This window comes from Cucumis sativus, unplaced genomic scaffold (genome assembly GCF_000004075.3).
Source record: "Cucumis sativus cultivar 9930 unplaced genomic scaffold, Cucumber_9930_V3 scaffold114, whole genome shotgun sequence".
NCBI lineage: Eukaryota > Viridiplantae > Streptophyta > Magnoliopsida > Cucurbitales > Cucurbitaceae > Cucumis > Cucumis sativus.
The window spans coordinates 60,188-83,422 of record NW_022279520.1 but is presented as its reverse complement, the minus strand read 5'-3'; the positions used below and the strand labels follow the sequence as shown (position 1 = coordinate 83,422).

The 23,235-nt window shown below is 34.0% G+C and overlaps 1 protein-coding gene and 2 pseudogenes across 1 annotated transcript; all 3 read right to left on the bottom strand.

Annotated features, from left to right (window-relative positions):
- Positions 1-256: 256 nt before the first annotated feature.
- Positions 257-3,661, bottom strand: LOC116405526 (annotated as a pseudogene).
- A 1,638-nt stretch (positions 3,662-5,299) lies between these two features.
- Positions 5,300-15,258, bottom strand: LOC116405525 (annotated as a pseudogene).
- A 3,238-nt stretch (positions 15,259-18,496) lies between these two features.
- LOC116405524 (D-3-phosphoglycerate dehydrogenase 2, chloroplastic-like) lies at positions 18,497-21,740 on the bottom strand. The gene is given in 8 exon segments (XM_031889496.1): positions 18,497-19,181; positions 19,183-19,521; positions 19,598-19,693; positions 20,117-20,227; positions 20,306-20,682; positions 21,088-21,159; positions 21,162-21,537; positions 21,636-21,740. Coding segments are annotated over 8 exon segments (1,809 nt in total). The 3' UTR covers positions 18,497-18,848.
- Positions 21,741-23,235: the final 1,495 nt, after the last annotated feature.

Genomic DNA, 23,235 nt, shown 5'->3' with positions numbered 1-23,235 from the left:
GGCTTTCAAGTTTTGTATTAATCTTCAATATAACTTTCATTGTAATTGCAGCATTTTTTTTTTTTCTAACAATGAATTCTACTTTGGAATTCAAGTTTTGCCACTGCAAATCTTGGTCTTAGGTGACAAACTTTTAGTCTAACTAAGGGAGACTAAAACCAGCCTTCAAGTATTTACAATGCCAAGAACTACAATACGAGATTACGTACAAGCACAAAAAAAATATTTGAAGTATTTTTTTAAGCATTCAAAATAGTTTTTGAAAAACTTTCGAAGTTTGTTTATTTATTTTATCAAAACTAAAAACAATTTAAAATAAAATTGTTTTGGAAACACTTGTCTTTGTTCAATCCAAAAATACTCTCGATTGGTTTATCTTCAAATCAATCAAATGGTTCAAAACATCTATCATAATAGGTCTCTTGTTAGGATCCTTTTCTGTGCATCTCAAAGCCAACAAAATCACCTTCTTAATCTGCTCCCTTCGATCAGAATCTAAAAGTTCTTCCACAAGCATTGGATCAACAATACTATCTATTTCTCCAGTCTCGTTCCAACCCGACCGAACCCAAGCAGTTATACTCCCCACCTCAGTAAATGATGCATCTGATGGCTTCTTTCGCGTTATCAGCTCGAGTAAAACAACTCCGTAACTGTAAACATCTGAAGCCTTGTTTTTTGCTGCTGAGAACGCATTCTCTGTCACAAGCCCATAATGGATCAACAAATAATTCGATACTTCAAAACAAAAACATGATAATGTATGTGTAGAATGATACCTGGTGCAATATAGCCAATTGTTCCAGCAAACAAGGATGAAACTGCTGGTGCAGAAGTTTGGTCGAGCAACTTTGCAAGACCAAAATCAGCAATACGAGGCTCCATCTCCGAATCTAGAAGTACATTCTGCGGTTTAATGTCACGGTGTATTATAGGAGGGTCACAATCGTAATGAAGATATATCAATCCATGTGCAATACCAATGGCAATATTATAACGAACTTCCCATGGTAGAAATGGAGCTGGATTCATCTGATGCAACACATCATCAAGGCTCCCATTAGCCTGGTATCTGTAAATAAGTAAACCATGGTCTTTTTCCAAACCAACAATCTTCCAAAGCAATCAGGTTTCGATGTTTGATGCGGCCAACAGTTTCAATTTCTCTAATCATACTCTGGCTTCCCCCTTTACATCCTCCAAATGTTAGCTTTTTTACAGCAAAAGTTGTCTTCGAATCTAGTAATGCCTTATAAACAACTCCATGTGCTCCTCTCCCAATGATGAATCGCTCATCTAGGTTATCGGTGGCCTCTATTACCTTGTGGACAAGCAAAGAGGTTGTTCCTACTTCAGCAAAGGTGTCAAAAGTATCCTTGTTTCTTCTGATGTAAACAAACTTATAAACCAACCCAAGGAGCAGAAAAACAATAAAGAGTGAAGATCCAAAAGCTATCATTGCAATTTGAGTATTATTAAGCCGAGAGCTTGAATGACTAGCACAAGTTTTGATACTACTACTTCTGTTGCAAATTAAGCCATCTGTTTCATCACAGCTGATGCATAACCCAGAGTTACCTAAGAACGATGCGGGATGAGAATTCAGAAACTTCATTAATGTTGGTGGCACAGTACCCGTGAAGAAATTATATGAAATGTTAAGCTCAACTAACAACGAACTTAGTTCACCAAGAACTCTTATACTTCCAGTCAAATTATTGTGAGATATATCTAAATTCTCAACCATGATCAGATTTTTCAGCTCGGAAGGTATTTGGCCAGTTAACCCATTGTCACTGAAATTCAGGAAATAAAACATATTCTTCCAACCTCCAATAGATGAAGGAATTTCTCCTCCAAACAAATTGCCACCAAGATCTAGCACTGAAAGGCTTTCAAGTTCTGATAATACATTTGGAATGCCTCCAGTAAATTGATTCTCTGTTAAAATCAATGTGGATATGACTTTCCAGCCTGCCAAGCTATGAGATATAGAACCATTCAATAAATTGAATCCTACATCAAAATTATTCAACTTGGTCCAATTTGACAGCGAGGGTGGCAAAGGTCCTTCCAAGAAGTTGTGAGACAAGCTCAAACTTTGGATATTCACAAGGTTTCCCAGCTCATTCGGTACAAGACCTGTAAGCTTGTTCCTAGACAAATCAACTGAGGTAAGATTGATGCAATTGCCCAAACTTAACGGAATTTTTTCATTGAGGTTATTTTCACTGGCATCCATGAACTGAAGGCCATGATTTCTCATAAATTCTGGCAAAACTCCTGTTAGATTATTCCTTCTCAAAATCAACCTCTGAAGAGTCAAACAAGTCCCAATATCTGAAGGTATGCTACCCTGAAATTGATTCAAACCTAAATTTAACACCCTTAATGTCTTTCCAAAGCATAGATTAGGTGGAATTTGACCAGAGAACTTGTTATTAGTTAACTCCACTTGCACTAAGCTTCTGTTGAGTCCCAGACTTTGAGGTATGACACCAGAAAACTGATTGTTGAATAAAGAAATGTTTTTGAGGTGCTTGAGTTCAGTTATTATCAATGGAAGTTCCCCAGAAAGATTGTTGTTATACAGAAGAATATGTTGGAGACTTGCAATCTTCCAAATGCTAATAGGAATCTGACCAATCAAATGGTTCGAGAACAATTGAAGGACCTCTAATTTACTAAGCAAACCCAGTTCGCTAGGGATACGTCCCTCAAATTGGTTGACGTACAAATTCAATTCTTTCAAGGATTTGCAAGCCCCAAATTCAGGAGGTATATTCCCAGACAGTTGATTTCTACAGAGATCAATATGTGAAAGCTTTCTTAGACGGCCAAAGGAGGAAGGAATATGACCTGTTAAACTGGAATTTATTATAAGTAAGGTTCTTAGGGCACTACAGTTGCCCAACCCGGCAGGTATACCTCCTGTATAACCATTGAATGACAAATCTATATATTCTAAACTCTGACAACCTCCCGAACCCAAAGGAATTGGACCCTGGAGATTGTTTCGGCTTACACCCAGATTAACAAGATTATCAAGATTGTTAAGACTATCGGGCAATGTTCCCACTAACTGGTTCCCATCCAAATAAAGATCCTCCAATTGACTACAGTTCCCTATGGAAGAAGGTATGGAACCAGAAAACTCATTTCCGTACAGATACAAATGAAACAGCTGACTCGAATTCCCCACATTTGAAGGGATAGAACCGTTGAGATTGTTTTCACCAAGATACACATACAGCAAATTAAGATTCTGAAATAAGGAGTTGGGTATTGCACCAGTTAGAACATTGTCATGGAAGTTCAAAAACGTCAAGTTCGTAAGGAGGGTCAATGACTGAGGAATTTGTCCACTAAATTGGTTGAAGGAGAGATCCAAGTACTCTAAATGGCTACAGTTACCAATCCCATAAGGAATTTCACCAGAGAAACGGTTGGCGGTCAAAGCAATAGTACGCAAGTGGGTCAAACGTGCAATTTCAGGTCCAAGCGGACCCGAAACATTATACGAGAGATTGAAAGTGATGACACGAAGGTTTTGATCACATTCAATCCCAGCCCAAGAACAGGGAGTGGAATCAGAAGCATTCCAAAGAGGGATAAAAGGGGTGTGAGAAGTCCAGCGGCTTTGGAGCGATAATAAAGCCAACCATCAGAGGTTAAAGCAAAAACAACATAGAGATGGAAAGAGAAGCATACCAGCAGGAAGAAATGGCGGGAATGAAGCTGCATAACAACAAAAGGCACATGAATTGCAGCAGAGACGAGAGTGGAGGATATAGAGAAAGAAATTAGGGACCGAAAGGTTGAAGAATCGAAAGTTTAAGGATGGGATGGAACACCGAAACTCAAAATCAAACCCTTGGATGAAGGTGTGAAGTTAGTTTTTGGTACTCTAAGGTTAGCGGTAATTAATATGGTTGGAAAGTCGGAATCCTCCTCTGTAGTTGTTGTACTCAAAAGAAACTGTTTGAGTCTACAAATTTGAAATTTTGTTTTATCATCCACTCTCATGACGTTTCGTACTAACCTTTTTCATTTTCAAACAAATCCTTTCAAAAATAATTATTTATATCTCAGCATTATATAAACTAAAATCTTAAATTAATACCATTTTCAGTTCACATCATTCCTAACACATTTGTCCATCAAATCAACCATTTTTTTTTCTAACATTTCAACTTTCAAATTTAAACAATTTTATCTACCAATCTTCAAATTTAGATTTAACACATTCAAAATTTGAGCCCACCCTAGAATAAACTTTCGTAGTTTAAATTATTTTAAATGATAAAACCGTTGAAGATATCTGAAAATATAGTAAAATTTCAAAATCTATTCATGATAAATAATGATAGACATTGACAAATTATGAAATTTTATTATATTTGATAAATATTTTAGTTTATTTTGCTATATTAAAAAACAATCCTAAACACGGTTAGAATTTATATATATATTTATTTATTTATTGTCTCTATTTTATTGTCTAAATATTTTTTAAAAATTAAAGTTGTTTTAAAATAATTATTTGGGAGACAATTTTAGAAAAGGAAAACCAAAGCTTAAACGTTGATTTTATTACAATATATAATTATTTTGTGTATAGGTATAAAGTCAAAATTTTGTTATGAAGAATTGAATGGTTTATATCGTATGCCTTTCAAAAATATGACTAATATATTTGTTCATTTTATTATTTATTACCTGCTTATTTTTATTTAAATAGAAACAAAATTATTTTCTTTTGATGACTTTTGGTTATTATTATTATATTTTTCTTATAATAGATTAATGCTAGTTATGGTAATACAAACATTATGTGTGGAGAAGAAATTGAATCTTTAATTTCAAAGTTGGTAGTACAAACATTATGTCAATTCATTTATGTTCATTTTGGTGCATTCAAATTAAATGATAGTTTTTTTTTCTTTTAACTTCTTTGTATAATATGTGAAGTAGAGAAGTTGAAACTTCTAAACTCAAAGTCGATTATAACTTCTAAATTCAAAGTCGATTATAATTACGTTCTACTCTCACTTTTATGAAATTTTCTTTACACAAAAATGAATGAACACTAGAGAAAAAACTAGATTAAATATGGGAGGAAATTAAAAACTTTTATTCAAATGATCAATGTTACTTTCTTGTATTAGAATATGAGAGGAAAGAAAAATAATAATTTAAAATGATTAAAATCATTTTTGTCATTTTTGAAATCATCTTAAACATGTTTTATTGTCATTTAAAACCAATTTTGATGTAAGAAAAATTGCATTCAAAAGTATAAAATAAAAGATTAGATCGATTAACATGATACCCTTCAAAATTACTTCAAAACGTTCTCAAACATACACTAAATATATACGGACCAGCAATATACAAAAATACAAAAATATAGTGATGGACACTATTATACTATCCTAATAATAAACGATCACATTCGGTTATTTGTAAGAAATGTTTAGGGTAGAAGGAAAAAGCATGGTTAGTCATGTGTGCTCTAACGACTGATCTTTAAATCAATCAAGTGATCCACAATCTCTCTCATTATAGGTCTTTTGTTAGCCTCGTTTTCTGTGCATCTCAAAGCCACAAGAACCACCTGATTCATCTGCTCCCTATGATCCAAATTAGCAAGTTCTTCCTCAAGCCTTGGATCAACAATTCTATCTATTTCATCTCTCTCCTTCCAAACCGACCGAATCCAAGCCGTCATATTCCCGACTTCTATAAATGATGGATCTGATGGCTTCTTTCCCGTCACCAGCTCCAGTAAAACCACCCCATAACTGTACACATCTGAGGCTTTGGTCTTTGCTGCTGAAAATGCATTCTCTGTCACAACCACATAAACATATCACAACACAATTCAATCCACCCAAAACAAAAACACATGAGAATGCAGAGTTAATTTGCAATATATGTGTAGAATGATACCTGGTGCAATGTAGCCAATTGTACCCGCAAAAGAAGATGAAGTCGCGGGTTCGAAAGTTTGATCCAATAGCTTTGCAAGACCAAAGTCGGCGATATGAGGTTCCATCTCCGAATCTAGAAGTATATTCTGTGGTTTGATGTCTCGGTGTATAATGGGAGGATCACAATCGTAATGGAGATATGCCAATGCATGAGCAATACGATCGCTATATTATAGCGGGCTTTCCATGTGAGAGATGGAGTTGTATTCATCTCGTGCAACACATCATAAAGGCTCCCATTTGGATAGTATTTGTAAAGCAATAGACCATAATCTTTTCCCAACCAAAAACTTTCCAAAGAGATCAAGTTCCGGTGCTTGATGTTGCTGACAGTTCTAATTTCTTTAACCATATCCCGGCTTCCCCTTTTATGTCCTAAAAATGTAAGCTTCTTTACAGCAAAAACTTTATTTGAATCCAGGGAGACCTTATAAACAACTCCATGTGCTCCTCTTCCAATGACGAAACGTTCATCTAAATTATCGGTGGCCTCCATTACCTTGTTGAGCAAGGAAGTTGTTCCGACTTGAGCAGCAGTCTCAATGTTTTGCTTGTTTCTTCTGTTATAAACAAACTTATAAACCAACCCAAGAAGCAAAAGAATAACAAAAAGTGAAGACCCCAGAGCTATCATTGCAATCTGTACATTTCCAAGTCGAGAGCTACCACGGGCGCTTGAATGAACAGCACAAGGACTAATACTGATATTTCTATTGCAACTTAGACCATCTGGTACATCACAACTAATGCACAACCCAGGGTTACCTAAGAACGATGAGGGATCAGAATTCAATAACTTCATTAATGTTTGTGGCACTGGACCGGTGAAAAAATTATATGAAATGTTAAGCTCAACTAATGTCGAACTTAGTTCGCCAAGGACAGTTAAACTTCCAGTCAAATTATTGTGAGATATATCTAATTCCTGTAACTTGACAAGATTCGCCAGCTCAGAAGGTAGTGTGCCACTTAACCCATTGTTACTAAGATTCAGGGAGTAAAACAGACTCTTCAAATTTCCAATAGATGAAGGGATTTCACCTCCAAACAGATTGCCACCAAGATCTAGTAGTGAAAGGCTTTCAAGTTCTGATAATACATTCGGGATACCTCCAGCAAATCGATTCTCTTTAATTATAAACGTGGATATAACTTTCCAGCTGGCTAAACTACGAGGTATAGAACCATTCAATAAATTAAATCCTACGTCAAATTTATCCAGCTTCGTGCAATTTGAGAGGGAAGATGGCAAAGGTCCTTCCAAGAAGTTATGAGACAAAATCAAACTTTGAAGATTCTCAAGATTTCTCAATCCATTAGGTATAAGGCCTGAAAGCCTGTTGCTTTGAAGATTAATTGAGGTAAGATTGATGCAATTTCCCAAACTTGAGGGAATTGTTCCATTGAGGTTATTTTCACTGGCATCCATGAATCGAAGACCGTGATTTATCGTAAATTCTGGCAGAACCCCTGCTAGATTATTCCTTCTTAAAATTAATCTCTGAAGAGTCAAACAAGTTCCAATATCAAGAGGTACATTTCCTTGAAATTGATTCAAACCTAAATTTAGCACCCTTAATGTCTTTCCAGAGCATAAATTAGGTGGAATTTGACCAGTGAACTGATTATTGGTGAACTCCACCTGCACTAAGCTACTGTTGAGTCCCAAACTTTGAGGTATGACTCCAGAAAAATGATTGTTGAACACAGAAATGATTTTGAGGTGCCTGAGTTCTGTTATTATCAAGGGTAATTCCCCAAAAAGGTTGTTGTCATACACAAGAATCTGTTGGAGACTTGCAATCTTCCAGATGCTAATTGGAATTTCACCAGTCAACCGGTTTGAAAACAATTGAAGGACCTCTAATCTACTTAGCAAGCCCAGTTCACTAGGGATACGTCCCTCGAGTTGGTTATCGTACAAATCCAATTCTTTCAAGGATTTGCAAGCCCCAAATTCAGGAGGTATATTCCCAGACAGTTGATTTCTAGAGAGATCAATATGTGAAAGCTTCCTTAGGCGGCCAAAGGAGGAAGGAATATGACCTGTTAAACTGGAATTTACAATAAGTAAGGTTTTTAGGGCACTACAGTTGCCCAACCCGGCAGGTATACCTCCTGTATAACCATTGAATGACAAATCTATATATTCTAAACTCTGACAAACTCCTGAACCCAAAGGAATTGGACCCTGGAGATTGTTTCGGCTTACACCCAGATTAACAAGATTATCAAGATTGTTAAGACTATGAGGCAATGTTCCCACCAACTGGTTCCCATCCAAATAAAGATCCTCCAATTGACTACAGTTCCCTATGGAAGAAGGTATGGAACCAGAAAACTCATTTCCATACAGATACAAATGCAACAGCTGATTCGAATTCCCACATTTGAAGGGATAGAACCGTTGAGATTGTTTTCACTAAGATACACATACTGGAAATTAAGATTCTGAAATAAGGAGTCGGGTATTGGACCAGTTAAAACATTTTCATGGAAGTTCAAAAACGTCAAGTTCGTAAGGAGGGTCAATGACTGAGGAATTTGTCCACTAAATTGGTTGAAGGAGAGATCCAAGTACTCTAAATGGCTACAGTTACCAATCCCATAAGGAATTTCACCAGAGAAATCGTTGGTGGTCAAATCAATAGTACGCAACTGAGTCAAACTTGAAATTTCAGGTCCAAGGTGACCCGAAACCCATAGAAAGAGAGATTGAAGGTGACGACACGGAGGTTTTGATCACATTCAATCCAGCCCAAGAACAGGGAGTGGAATGAGAGGCATTCCAAACAGGGACAAAGGAGGTATGAGTAGTCCAGCGGCTTTGGAGTGATAACAAGGCCAACCCATCTGAAGTTAAACCAAAAACAACAACAACGAAATGGAAAGAGAAGCATACCAGTAAGAAGAAATGGCGGTGAGAAGCTGCATAATAAGAAAACCACAAAACTGGAAGAGAAGAGAAATTGGGAAAGCAAGAGTGTTGAGGAGAGGGATAAAAAAGAAAGCAATTATGAAGAAGATGGAGAGGAAAGGAAGGTATTGGTGAAAATTGAAAGTTGTTTGAAATGGAAAAGAAAGAGAGTTGAAAGAGGGAAGAAAGGAGAAAGAAATTTGGTTGTGAATGGGAAACGGCAGATTGTTGCAGGCTCTTTAAATAGTATTTGGTGGGAACGCGCAATTTCTTAATGTATTTTTCCACTTGCAACTTATCTATAGAAAACCAATATTTATATTTTCATTTATATATAGATATGTGTGATTGAATCAACTTTCTTTTCAAAAATAAAATGAAATTTTTATTTAAATTGTTTAATCCTTCAACTCCCTCTTCCCCAAAAGCTTATCTTTAACCTAAAAATACTTTACATCCTTTAAAAAAAATTTTTTAAAAAAAAACTAGTTTAATTTCCATAAATATAACAAATACTAAAATATTTACACCTATTATAACAAAATAAAAAATTCTATGATATTTTTATAAATTTTAGGTTTACTATTGAATAATACGGACGATTTTTCACTTTTTTTTGTTTGCGATTTATTCCTTTCCTCTTTTAGAATTTCTTCATTCTTCTTTAACATCTTTTTTTTTTTTCTTCTTGGTGCAAGATCTAAATGTTCAGTTGTCTATTCTAGATAGACCACTATCACTAATAGATTGTTAGATTTTGTACAAGATCATTTAGACTTGCTACGAGTTTGTTTAGACTGAATATAAGATAATCTAGATTTAGGTACAAGGGTTCAAGACCGTTTAGATTTGGTACAAGGATATAAGATAGTTTAGACTTGTTAAGAGATTGTTTAGACTAGGCACGAGACCACTTAGATTAAGTACAAAATCTTTTTTTCATGAGTGTGACCGATATGTTGTAGAGAATTTTTGTTATTTTATGTTGTGAGTTTGTGAGTTTTTTTTTTCATTTTTAAATTGTTTTATACGATATAATTATTTTCGCACTTTGTTTTAGTTTGTCCCTCATTCAATATCTTTAATGTTACATTTATCTAACACACTTTGACTCCAAACTTAAATTTTAAAAATTTCTTAAAATGTTTTTAGCCTATTTATTTGTTTAGGGGGAAATTTTTAATTTAAAAATGAAAAAGAAACTTCACTCAAAAAGTTGTGTAGAGTGCTTTTCAACATAATATAATATAATATAATATAATATAATATATATATATATATATAAATTAAGGATCTTTAAAAAAAAATATATAACAAAGTGTTAAAATATTTACACTATATATATTAATTTTAAAAATAAAAAATGTCCATAATGAAAAATACAAAAAATGCTCTATCATTAATTAATTAATTAACAGTTTAGATTTGGGTAGCTCAATCTCAACGATTTTTTTCCAACATTTTTTGATATACGATCTTTTGGATTTGGTACATGATCATTTATATTTGATATACTATCGTTTAGATTTGATCGTATCGCTTATTTTTTTAAGATTGTTTTGTACAATAGTTTAGATTTGGTTATTATTTGTACATGTTTAGTTTGGCTATCTAATATCTCAACGATTTTTTTATGATGTTTTATATTTAGAACAACCAAATAAAAATTAAAAAGAATATATCTTCAATATTTGATACACGATCTTGAACTAAACAACCGTTTAAAAAAAATTGTAGAAGAAGATGATAAAAAGAAAAAAAAAGGCAGAAAAAGAGAAGAAAAAGGATGAAAATAAAGGATAAGTCTAAAATATTTTTAAAAACTGGTCTGCTAACTTTTTCTTTTCGTTACAAGAACCAAAATTAACCTATAAATTATGACTTTTTTTAAATTAAAGCATATTTAAAGTTTAAATTTAAGAAAAAAAATTGTTTTCTTATTATGATTCTAATTAAAAGTTTATTTTCAATGTTACTTATAATTACAATTTCTATTAAGTATTAAAATTAGAAAGAAAAAAAACTTTAGAGGAACTTCCTTTCTTTTCTTTCTATTATATAATATACATAGTATTTACATAGGTATTATGAATTAGAATAATATAATTAAGCCACCTTTCGTGATTCAAATTGCTAGTAAGCTTCTCGAGTGACAGTGATCGACTCAAGCAAACCTATCTTTCCCTCCACATAAATCACAAGTTTCATTTTTACCTCCACAAAAAAACCTTGTACGGAATATTTACCTGCTTTATTTTGTCTTTGTTATGAGTCGAGTGTAGAACCAAGGATGAAAAGATCAACAAATGATAGAAGGATAAGGCCGAAAGAAGATTGGGGTTGGTCGCTAGGTTGAGGATGAGCCCACTAATAAACCCCTCGACAAGCAAGTCCAACATAAGCTTGGTTAGAAAGGGATAAAACCCTAAAAAGGTTGTGTAAGGATGTTGGGTTGGTCGGTCTCGATCCGAGAGGAATGCGAGAAAAAATAGCTTGATTACCTTAAATCGGATAAGGGATCAAACCTATAAATAGGAACTCAAAGGAATATAAATGTCAAGTAACTTTTAAAACAAGTATCTAGCTAATACAATTTTCCGTGTTCAAACCTTTTGATTTAAGCATCTAAGTAGTTGTGATTTACACCACACTAGTGTCTAGGTTTCTCTTTGCTTGGGACAAGTTCTCTTCATTTTTTTCCCTTTATTTCAAAGAAGACGAATGGACAATTTAAAAATCATTCCTACTTGCTCCATCTATTTCTATTTAATCAAAGTTCCTTTTAAATAATTATTTATTGTGACTTTATTATTACATTTTTATATTTAGGATTCAATCCCATTATTACTTTTTTTTCTTTTTAAATTTTATTCTATAGTCCTGAATAGAAGAAAGTCAAGAATTGATAGGTCCATTATCACATGCCTTTGAAAAATATAAGAAGTAAAAGTCTAATATTAAATCAACTATAATTTTGTCACTACTAGACTACTTGGATGGATTTCCCATATATATATATATATAAACTTAACTATGAATGAAAATTCTTTCTCTTTGACTTTTTGTAATAATGTTATTATTATTTTTCTTATTGTAAGAGAGAGTCTTAGCTCTTGAGGGTAGTAAGGCACTCTTAGCTTTGAAGCTTTTATATTATACACTCTCCAATTTAGAACAATCAATTTGTTCTAAATTTAATAAGGAATTTCAAGTCGTGTGATTTAAAACATTCTCAAGGTACATATATACATTAGCCAAAGTAGATATATGAAATTGAGGTTGTAGTAGAGAGAGTTGATTAGTCAAATGCTATCATTTATTTATGTTAGTTTTCATAGTGTGAACATAGAGGTGAGGAATGCATTCCAATTCCATTCTGTTCACACTCTAACCACCGCTCTCTTTTTGGACCAAATTTCATTCACATCATCAAACTTTTTTCTTTTATCAAAATAAACTATTTATTTAAATATCAATATCATACTTACAACCCTACAATCCAAATATTGTTATTCATATCAAATTCAAATTTACACATCCAAATTTATAACAGATATTCAAATATATTTAGTAATAAACTACGACTTTAAAACATATAAATCAATATTTATAAGTCAATTATGATTGATAATGAAATTATATGGATAGTAACGAGAACTCAAAATGAACGCCAACTACGTATTTGATTCAATAATAAAAAGATGATCTACGAGGTACTAACCTAATATAAGTATATATAATTTATTCAATAATGGCAATTGATTCGTATACTCAAAATTTCTAACATAATCGGAAGTAGGTCATTCATGAGTCTCAACATCAATCCCAATGCTTCTAATATAGGAGGACACCTTGGGTATGTGAGACATGTTTCTAATTTTGAGTATAGGAAGTAAAATCTGGGTAAAGTGTTTTGTGTTGGCTTTTTGGTCTTTAATATCAAATTAATTAATTTTAATTAGATTAATTAATTTTTTCATGATTACAAATATGATTTTTTTTATTGACAATTTTATTATTTTGAATTGTCCATAACGTAGAGCTTGAAACAATGATTCTGACGCCTCTTGAATCACCCAAATCGAAGCTCAAATAAAGAAAATATTGCTAAAAGAAGCTTAACAACGTGAGATGGTGATGTGGCGACCAAGTATTCAATTTAAATCAAGTAGAGAAAGCCACTTGAAGCAATGATGAAGTAATAAATATGCTTTTGGTTTTGTTTTATTGACTTTTATAAAGAAATGACTTTAATATTATTATTATCTTTGTGTCTAACGACTTTTTTTAAAAAAGATGGTGAAGTTGTTTTATTAGTCTATTGGCTCCTCTAAACCAATATGAACATTCTTCTACAACACGTCAATTGTGTCATCTTCCTTGCGGTCTCTTTCGACACCCTATGGAAGGCAAAAAGTAAGGATAACAGTATAAACTAAACATCAAGATTAGCATGTCAAAATGTATTAGTAAGGATAATTTTCACCCATTACATGACTTTGATTCCTAAACTTTTTTTTGAAGTTCAACATGTTTCACCCAATTACTTGTGTCATCCTCCTTTGGCATCCTCAACCAAGGAGGGGTACCAGGTGTGTCAACATCTTGGGTATGCGCATCATGACCTTCAAACCCCGTGCAGTCTTTTTCTTCACCCTTTAGAAATGTCAAAATGTATTAATAAGGATAACTTTGGAAATATCAAACAACTTTGCTTCCTAACCTTTTTTTTAAGTTCAATGTGGTTCAATATAGTCGACATCATGACATTCAATTCTTCAACACTTGATTTTAGGCTCCTAAGTTCATTCTCAACAACTGCTACTCGATGATGAAGTTTCCAAACAACCTCTTTCATCTTAGACATATTTAATGGTATATCTAAAATGTGCCCAACAAAAATTTCATATCTCAACGAACAACTTAAACAACAATGATCTATATAAAAAAAAAACACTCATATTTGATTACTCACTTGACTTCAAAGAGGATGAATACGACATTGAAAACGGAGAGGAGTGGAGAAGAAATGGAGAGGTCCAATGAAAACAACGCTGAAATCGGAAAGGAGTGGAGAATAAATGGAAAAGTGTTGGCTGGAGTTGAAGTCGACACTAAAAATAGAGAGGTGTGGAGAAGAAATGGATCGGAGAGGCATTCATCGAAGGCATCGAAGTTGAAGTGGAAGCGGGAGAGTTCATCGTGAAGAACAAGTTTTCTTTTTTCTTTTTAATGTTTTGTTTTGTTTTTAGGTTGAAGAGAAGAAATTGAGGAAAAATGAGGGAAAATGAATGAAAGACAATTTGGACCTTTCACTCTCTATTTATCCTAAAAATCTATTATAAAACTCATTTACTCATCTCTTTTTAGCTTATTTTTGACAATTTTCCAAAAATAAAACCACCACGGAGGAAGACATCTTTTGCAATTCACATGGAGGAAGAGGTGAATATAACGTTGACACATTTCACAATCTTCATCGCATCATCAATATATTTGTAATAATGAATTGAATTTTTACCTGGTGCAATGCACCGTACCAGCAAAAGAAGTTGAAGTTGAAGTTATTGATGCAGTACGAGTGTGATCCAGCAGCTTTGCAAGTCCAAAACCAGCGATATGTGGTTCCATCTCCGAGTCTAGAAGTCTTGATGTCTCTACATATTGTGGAAGGATCACAGTCGAAATGGAAAAAAGTTAGTCCATGAGCAACACCTGAGAAAGCTAAATGGAAAAAAGTTAGTCCATGAGCAACACCTGAGAAAGCTAAATGGAAAAAAGTTAATCCATGAGCAACACCTGAGAAAGCTAATCCATGATATATTATGACGAACTTTCAATGCTAGAGCTACAGATGAATCACCATTCATCTCGTGCAATACATCATAAAGGCTCCCATTTGGCTCATATTTGTAAAGCAATAGACCGTGCTCTTTTTCAAACCAATAGTCTTCTAAACTGATTAAGTTTCGGTGTTGGATGTTTTCGACCGTTTGAATTTCTCTAACCACACTCTGACTTCCCCCTTTTAGTCCTGCATATGTAACCTTCTTTACTGCAAAAATTCTGTTTGAACCCAAGGCAACTTTGTAAACAACTCTATGCACTTCTCTCCAAATGATGAAACAATTCATCTAGATTATTAGTGGCCTCCAACTCTATGCACTTCTCAGGATTACCAATGAATGCTGAGGGATTCAGAAGATTCATTAATGTTTGTGGAACAGGACATGTGAACAAATTCTCAGAAATGTCAAGCTCCATTAACGATGAACTAAGTTGACCAAGAACATTTAGACTTCCAGTCAAATTATTGTAAGATATATACAACCACTCTAGCTTGGTCATACTCGCTAGCTCAAAAGGTAGTTGGCCACTTAATCCATTGTTACTTAGATTAAAGGAACACATTAGATTCTTCAAAGATCCAATTAATGAAGGAATTTGACTTCCAAACAAATTGCCACCAAGATCTAGCAGTAACAAGATTTGAAGTTCTGATAATACATTTGGAAAGCCTCAAGTAAATCGATTCTCTTTTTATATCAACGTTGGTATAACTTTTCAGCTGGGCAAACTATGTGGTATAGAACATATCCAGTTTGGTATAATTTGAAAGGGAAAATGGCAAAGGTTCTTCCAAGAAGTTGTGAGACAAGTTCAGAATTCGAAGGTTCACAAGATTTCCCAACTCATTTAGTATATATGACCTGTAAGCTTATTTGACAAATTAATTGAAGTGAAATTGGTACAATTTCCCAAACTTGATGGAGTTCTTCCATTCAGGTTATTTCCATTGGCATTGATGTACGAAAGGTTGTGATTTCTCATAAATTGTGGCAGAACCCCTGTGAGATTATTCCTTTGCAAAATCAACCTGTAAAGAGTTAAAACATGTTCCTATATCTGAAGGCATGCTACCTTGAAATTGATTGAAACCTAAATTTAGCATGCCTAATGTCTTTTCAAAGCACAGATTGGGTGGAATTTGACCAGTAAACTGGTTATTAGTGAACTCCACTTGCACTAAGCTACTCATAAGTCTCAAACTTTGAGGTATGACTCCAGGAGAATGGTGGTTGAGCAAAGAAATGATTTCAAGGTGCTTGAACTCAGTTATTATCAAGGGAAGTTCTCTAGAAAGGTTGTTGTTGTACACAAGAATACTTCGGAGACTTGCAATCTTTCGGATGCTTATGGGAATCTCACCAGTCAAACGATTCAAATACAATTGAAGGACCTCTAATCTTACTTAGCAAGCCCAATTCACCTCCCTCGAGTTGGTTGGCGAACAAATTCAATTCCTTTAAGAATTTGCAAACCAATTTTGGGGGGAATTTTTCCTGACAGTTGATTTCTAGAGAAATCAAGAATTGAAAGCTCATTTAAGTGAGCAATAAAGAAAGGAATATGACCTGTTAGACTAGAATTAACAATGACTAAGTGTTTTAGGCGACTTCAGTTGCGTATCCAAGGTGGTATACCTCCTGTAAAAGCATTGAATGACAAATCTATAGATTCTAGATTCGGGCAACACCCTGAACCCAAAGGAATAGAACCATGGAGATTGTTGTTGCTTACACCCAATTCAACAAGACTATCAAGACTGTTAAAACTATTGGGCAACAAATCCCTGTGGACGATGGTATGGTACAGAGAAGTGATTCTTATAGAGATGCAAAGACACAAGTTGGTTCAAATTCCCCAGATTTGAAGGGATAGAACCGTTGAGATTGTTTCTACTAAGATACAGTACATACTGTAAATTGAGAATTAGAAATAAGGAGATGGGTATTACACCACCAAATCGATTGAAGGAGAGATCCAATAGCTCTAAATGCTAAAGTTACCAATCCAAAAGGGATTTCACTAGAGAAATTTAGGAGGCATTCAAAGAGTGAGAAGAGGAGGTATTGGAAGTCCAGTGGGTTTGAAGTGATAATGAAGCTAACCATCTCAGGACAAAGCAGAAACGAGATAGAGAGGGAAAGAGAAGCATAACATAACAAAGGAAGAAATAATGGCGGGAATGAAGTGGAGAAGAAGGAGGAAAGCCATAGAAGAATTTGAATATGTTGATAAAAAAAAGGAAAAGAGGAAACTTGGGGATTGATTATAAATATTGTTTGGTGGCTTCAGTTTCTTCTTTACTTCCACTTTCAACTACTCATCGGTCGTTACAAATATGTTTCTCATGCTCTCATCCAATCTTCTAATTCTAAATTTTGGTATTCTTTTCTTTCCTTTCTTAGAATGATTATTGAGTTTTGGTTATCAATGAGAGGTGGAAAAAAATATTAGGAGGAAATGTATAATCTATTCAATTCACTCCAAATTTCAACTTAAATCTCGGGACTCATTCAAAAAATTTTGAGCCAATTTCATCAATCTTGGTTCAGATTCTTCATATACACAAATCCAAATTGATGAAATTTTCAAGATTCATCAAACGAAAACCATCTTCATTGACTTAAAATCCAGTTCTATATCCAACTACAACAGAAAACCAACTAAATATTTTTCCATCCGTCTCAAATTTCATAAAAAACACTATAGCAAAACTTTAAATTCAGCTCTAAACTATGAAATCATTCAAACTAAATTACCTTCACAAATTTAATCTTAAGGATGACTTCTTGAAATTTGGGCACACAAAAAATCAGTCAAATCTTTTCAATTTTGGGAGCAAACACGTTTCGTCTCGACTCAAATGTGCACAGGGATTAGGTTTACGAATATCAAACTTTCGAGTTTCGAAGAGTATTTTGGTCATTTGAGAATATCCTTTATTTTGAAATTTAAAAACAAAATCCAAAATCTTGGTGCAGAGTTAAGTTGAGATGGACCGAGAAATTATGTTGAAATGATTTCTTAAAATTCAAGAAGAACCTTAGTGTCGAGGTCGGCCAAAATTGACAAAAAAAAGCAAAATTTTAAGTTTTTTTAAAAGTATGTTACTTTTGACATGTAAAACAAAAAATGTTACTTTTATCAACTTTTTAAAATAGAAATATTATCAAACTAGTCGAACGTGTATAAGTTGTAACAATCGTCAATTTGATCATCCCCATATTATTGAAGTCTACGTTTAGGGGTTTATGTTAATAAATAAATGTCAATAAATGTTAATATCCACTCGAAACTATAGAAATATTATAAAACAGAAATTAAAAAAGATATATTTTTCAATCAATAAGCAAATATTTTTACATTTTAAACAATTAAAACATCAATTATTTTATTATATTCATTTCTTAATATTAGAGTCTATTTAAAAGTAGATTATTGTCTCATTTATCATACTTACCAAATTTACAATATATAAAAAAGGTGTTGTGAATAATTATTTTTAATTTTTTCTTGTCGTTTAATGTAATTTCTCTAATTTGTAAATAATAATAAAAGGATGGATTAAAAAACGAAGGAGAAAAAACAAGGAATGAAAGTTCATCCTCGTAAATATTTTAATATAAAAGAAAAAAAAAAAGATCATTGTGATGAAAACATTAAAATATATATATATGATTAAGAAAAAGAAAGAAAGAAAGAAAAGAAGTTTTGAAAAGGGTATTTCATATTTCAATAATAGTCAACAAAAATACGAAAAGGTAAAATATAAAAAGATGATTGAACATAGCTGAGCTTAGGCATGTGGCAGACAACACTACCACATTATTATTTGCATTTAAGCCTATCCAATTTCTTTTCTTTCTTTTCTTTTCTTTTGGCTTTTTACCCTAAACATACAATAACCTTAATCACCTCTCTCCATACTTAAAACTTCACCAAAAATACAAAATACAAAATACAAAATACAATAACCTTCATCATAGTCCACCCACAACTCCAACTGCCCTTATTAAATTATTATTGCACCACCAAAAAAGATAAAAGAAACAAACGATAAGTGGGCAATGAGTGTGAATGAGTTTCATGATCTATAGGTTCAAAAACACAAACTCTTCGATAGCAGGGACTTGTCCAATTTTCTTTAGTGTGTCCTTGTTAGGTTCTTCATCCATACCAATTGCCATAATAGCCCTTTTCCTCCTCAACGTTCTCCCAACACTCATAAAATTCACATTCACATTATTCTCTCCCAGTATATTTCCCACCTGTCCGATCATTCCTGGTTGATCCACTTGTCGGCACAGGATTAGATTCCCTTCCAAACTCACATCCACGTCAAACGACCCTACACGTCTTAGATGTGGCACTCCGTATTTCACTTTTCCTTCTATCACCACCTCACCCTTCTCTGTCACTGCGCCTCGCAAACTTCGACTCCACCTCCGACACCACTATTTGGATTGATTCTACTGGAAACTCCGGCGGCGCGTCCACCAACACTCGCTCCTCGCTTATCCGGAGCCCCTTTTGCTTCGCCGTGAAATCTGCGTTCACTAGGTTTATGTGGCTGTCCGAAATGGGTTCGATTATACCTTTTGTGATCATTGCTCGTAATAGCCTTGTGTCTAAATCGTCTGGGGCTCGTCCTGATCTATATACTACTTTTACTGATTTGATTCCACTGCCTCCCGCCACCAATTGTACTGCCAACCGCCCCAGTTTCTCTGCTAGTACCACGTACGGTGCCAACTCCGATAACACCTGATTAATTATACCATAAGTTAAGTAAGTTTGAAGATTTTGCATTAGAATTGAATATGGTTAATTAGTTAGTTACCTCTGGAGGGACCATGGGAGCGTTGACAGCAGTGGCAGAGAGTTCACCGTTCAATGCTCCGACCACAGCTTCGGCTATTTCAATGGCAACGCCTTCCTAAAATATTTGTATTTACAATTTCAACAAGAAAAATGAAAAAAGTGAGCAATTGTTATTCTAATTCTTCGTAATTAAGAAAGTATTTCTTCAAAATTTTAACTCGATCTAAATATTTGAAGTTTCGAGGGAGATTTATAAGTTTGGTTTTGAAAAATAAAAGAAAATAATCAAATTGTAATAAAATATTGACCAGATGAGTTTTGGCATTTATCTTTTATTTATTTAAGTTTACATTGTTAAATTTGTGTTAAAATGATCCAAAAGCTTCAAAAAGGTATAATATATACAGAAATTCTTAATTTGTGTCCATTATATCCTAAACTTAAAATAAACTAATTAAACTTAAAGACTTAAAGAGTACCATATATTATTGGTCATATAAAAGAAAATGTGTAATATATTCATTAGTAATGTGCTTGCCTGAGCCTCCTTGGTGCTCGCTCCAAGATGCGGCGTGACTGTAACATTCTTGTGCTGCACTAACTTGCTGTCTTTCGGCGGTGGCTCTTCCACAAACACATCAAGTGCCGCCTGTTTCAACCGCACATCCATAAATCCATAGCCAACAAATAACAGAGCAGCTCCATTTCTTAAGAGTCGAAGAATTACCTGAGCAACAGCTCCACTATCCAGTGCTCTAACAAGTGCATCTTCATCAATAACACCTCCTCTGGCAACGTTAATCAAACGAGCTCCTTTCTTCATCAAACCAAATGTATCGTCATTGAAAACCTTTGAAGTTGTGGGAGTCAGCGGCATATGAAGCGAAATGAAATCGGCGGTGGATATTGCTTGATTAAATGACACTAATTCCACTCCGATGGCTCTTGCTCTGTCCACTGGTGCGTATGGGTCGTGTGCTATCACTTGCATTCCTAATCCCTTTGCTCGTCTCGCCACTTCCGATCCAACTTTCCCGAATCCCATTACAGCTAGTGTTTTTCCCACCAATGAAACTCCGACGTACTTGTTCCGTTCCCATTTTCCTGGAAACCCATTTCATTAGATCACTCTCTGTTTTTTACCCAGATCGGAATTTGGGTGTTTTATTAAGATTGATGGAGGGATCGGTTCTTGTCATGTGTGGTTTTAGATAGCAGCCAAAACAGGGATGACAGGAAAATACCTTTAACTTTAAGCGTATACAAAAAAAAAAAAAAAAAAAAAAAACAGAGTGATACAGTATAACTCTGGTCCCTGACTTCAGTTAAAGTAAGCAAAATAGTTCAAAATCATGAAAAATCCTTGAAATTAGAACATGGGTAAATAATTATGATCAGATCTAAACTTTGAAACAAAAGGGTTTTCATGATTTTGATTATGAATATGAATTAGGTGGCCCTTCGAAAAAGGGTAGTACTACTACGGGTAATTTTCTTTTTTTTACAGACCTGCTTTCATGGAGGCATCGGCCTGAGCGACGTTTCGAGCCATGGAAGTAAGCAAGGCAATTCCATGCTCGCGGCGGCGATGGTGTTGGCAGTTGGGGCATTAACAACGAGACAACCAAACTCAGTAGCGGCCTGTAGATCCACATTGTCAATACCAACGCCGGCTCTTCCAACAACTTTCAAACGCCCTTTAGCAGCTTCAAACACCTGCCGATTCACCTTAGTACCACTTCGAACAATCAAGGCGTCGCAGGAAGAGATCTTGGCGCAAAGTTCTTCGGGAGAGAGGTCGTAAGCGCAGACAACATTCCCAAAGCTCCGGAGAAGCTCAAGACCAGCTTCTCCAAGTTTCTCGGCCACCAAAATGGTGGATCTGTCATTTGGGGAAGTGGGGTCAAGGAGATCAGAGTTCTGGGACACGAATGCGAGGATTCCAGAGTTTTCAAAACGCTACGGAGAGGAATGAAACTGCAGCGATTAGAAGAAGAAGAAGAAGAAGAAGAAGAAGAAGAAGAAAAAGAATGAAGAGGACGAGGGTTGAGAGAAACAGAGGAGGTGGAGAAGGAGAGGAGAGGGGGTTTGGAATGAAAAGATCTGTTGAAGGAGGTGAAATGGGGAGAGGAGAAGAGGGAGTTTGAAGAAGAGGAAGCCATGGGTGTGAGATGGGATTAGTTTGGAATTGTGAGAGACAAATGATTGGAAGTTAAAAGGGTTTGAAATGGAAGAAAAGAGAAGGACGGTGTTTCTCCTGATGGTAGAGAACAGAGGTGAGCTTAAAATAGAAGAGGGAGAGATGGGTTTAAGGTGGGGAATTTTGGAATTATAATTATAATTTCTTTTTGATTATCAACCATCCAACTTCTTTACCTTCATCTTCTTCTTCTAAACTAATGATGGTGGGAAATTGTTCTCTTCATTCTATATATACATTTCTTTTCTTTTTCTTTTTCTTTTTCTCCATTATTCTTAGCAATTTTTCCAAAGAAAATATATCCAGCTTTTAAGAACTTTTTTTCAATCTATAGTGTATGATTTATGTGATTTCAATTATGTTAATGTTACCCACCTTAACACTAAATTGTATTCAAGAATGAAGCACCAATATTAAAATTTCCACTCCATTACTTGCTTCTCAAATCTTATATATTCCCTTTTATTTATCATCAAACAAATCTCATACCTTTATCATTTTTTTTTTAGTATGTGGAATCTCATTATTTGTTTATTATTTCCTTTAACACAGGAATCTAATAGTTATTTTTCTTAATTTTCAAAATCCAACTTGATTTTTCCTTTTGAACTCAATTTTCTTTTTCTTAAATATGACAATATTAAACATATGGAAAACCATTAATTTCAACCCTACATTTCTCAAGGTTATACTCATTTCTATTTTCATCAAATTAAACCCTAAACCTAAATAAATGTTGTAATCTTTTACTCACATCATTTTAAACTTTTTAGAAGTTTAAGAACTCAAATGATTTTATTAATTTAATTAAAGATTTAAGAATGTAATAATAATTTATGGATGATTTTATATGCAATATGTTCAAGTTAAAAATAGATAAATTTTTTACTATTATTATTAACTTTGAAATTATGGCTTGGAATGAGAGTCCCATTGGAAAGGAGAAGTTATGGGTAATAAAAAACACAATCAACTTGAAATTAATTTTATGTCAACGGTATCTTTTCTTTTCAATTTTTTATTTTTCAGAAATGTGTGAAAACAAATAGTTATTCAAAAGGTTTAAAATAAAATATCTGACATCAACATTTCTATCAAAATTTCACCAACTGAATAGAAATTAATGAAAATTTTGTTATAATTTAGTAATGGAACTTTGATTCTCATTGAATTGCACTATAGTTTACCATTTTTTAGTCATTCTTTTTATAAACTAACACAATGTTTAAATGTGTGTTGTAAAATATGTATGCAATGTAAATGTTGATGTGAGAGTATTTATAAACAATAGATTTTGATAAAACATGCTAAACAACTATTGTGTGTGTCAGTGAACGTTTTTTCATTGTCGACGCGATCTGCATCGGAAAAAGCATATAGACATGCTTTCCCTCGATGTACATGTCGACGTCGACTAAGACATCGAGTTAAACTTCTCTAACGTGTTTTGGGGTTTT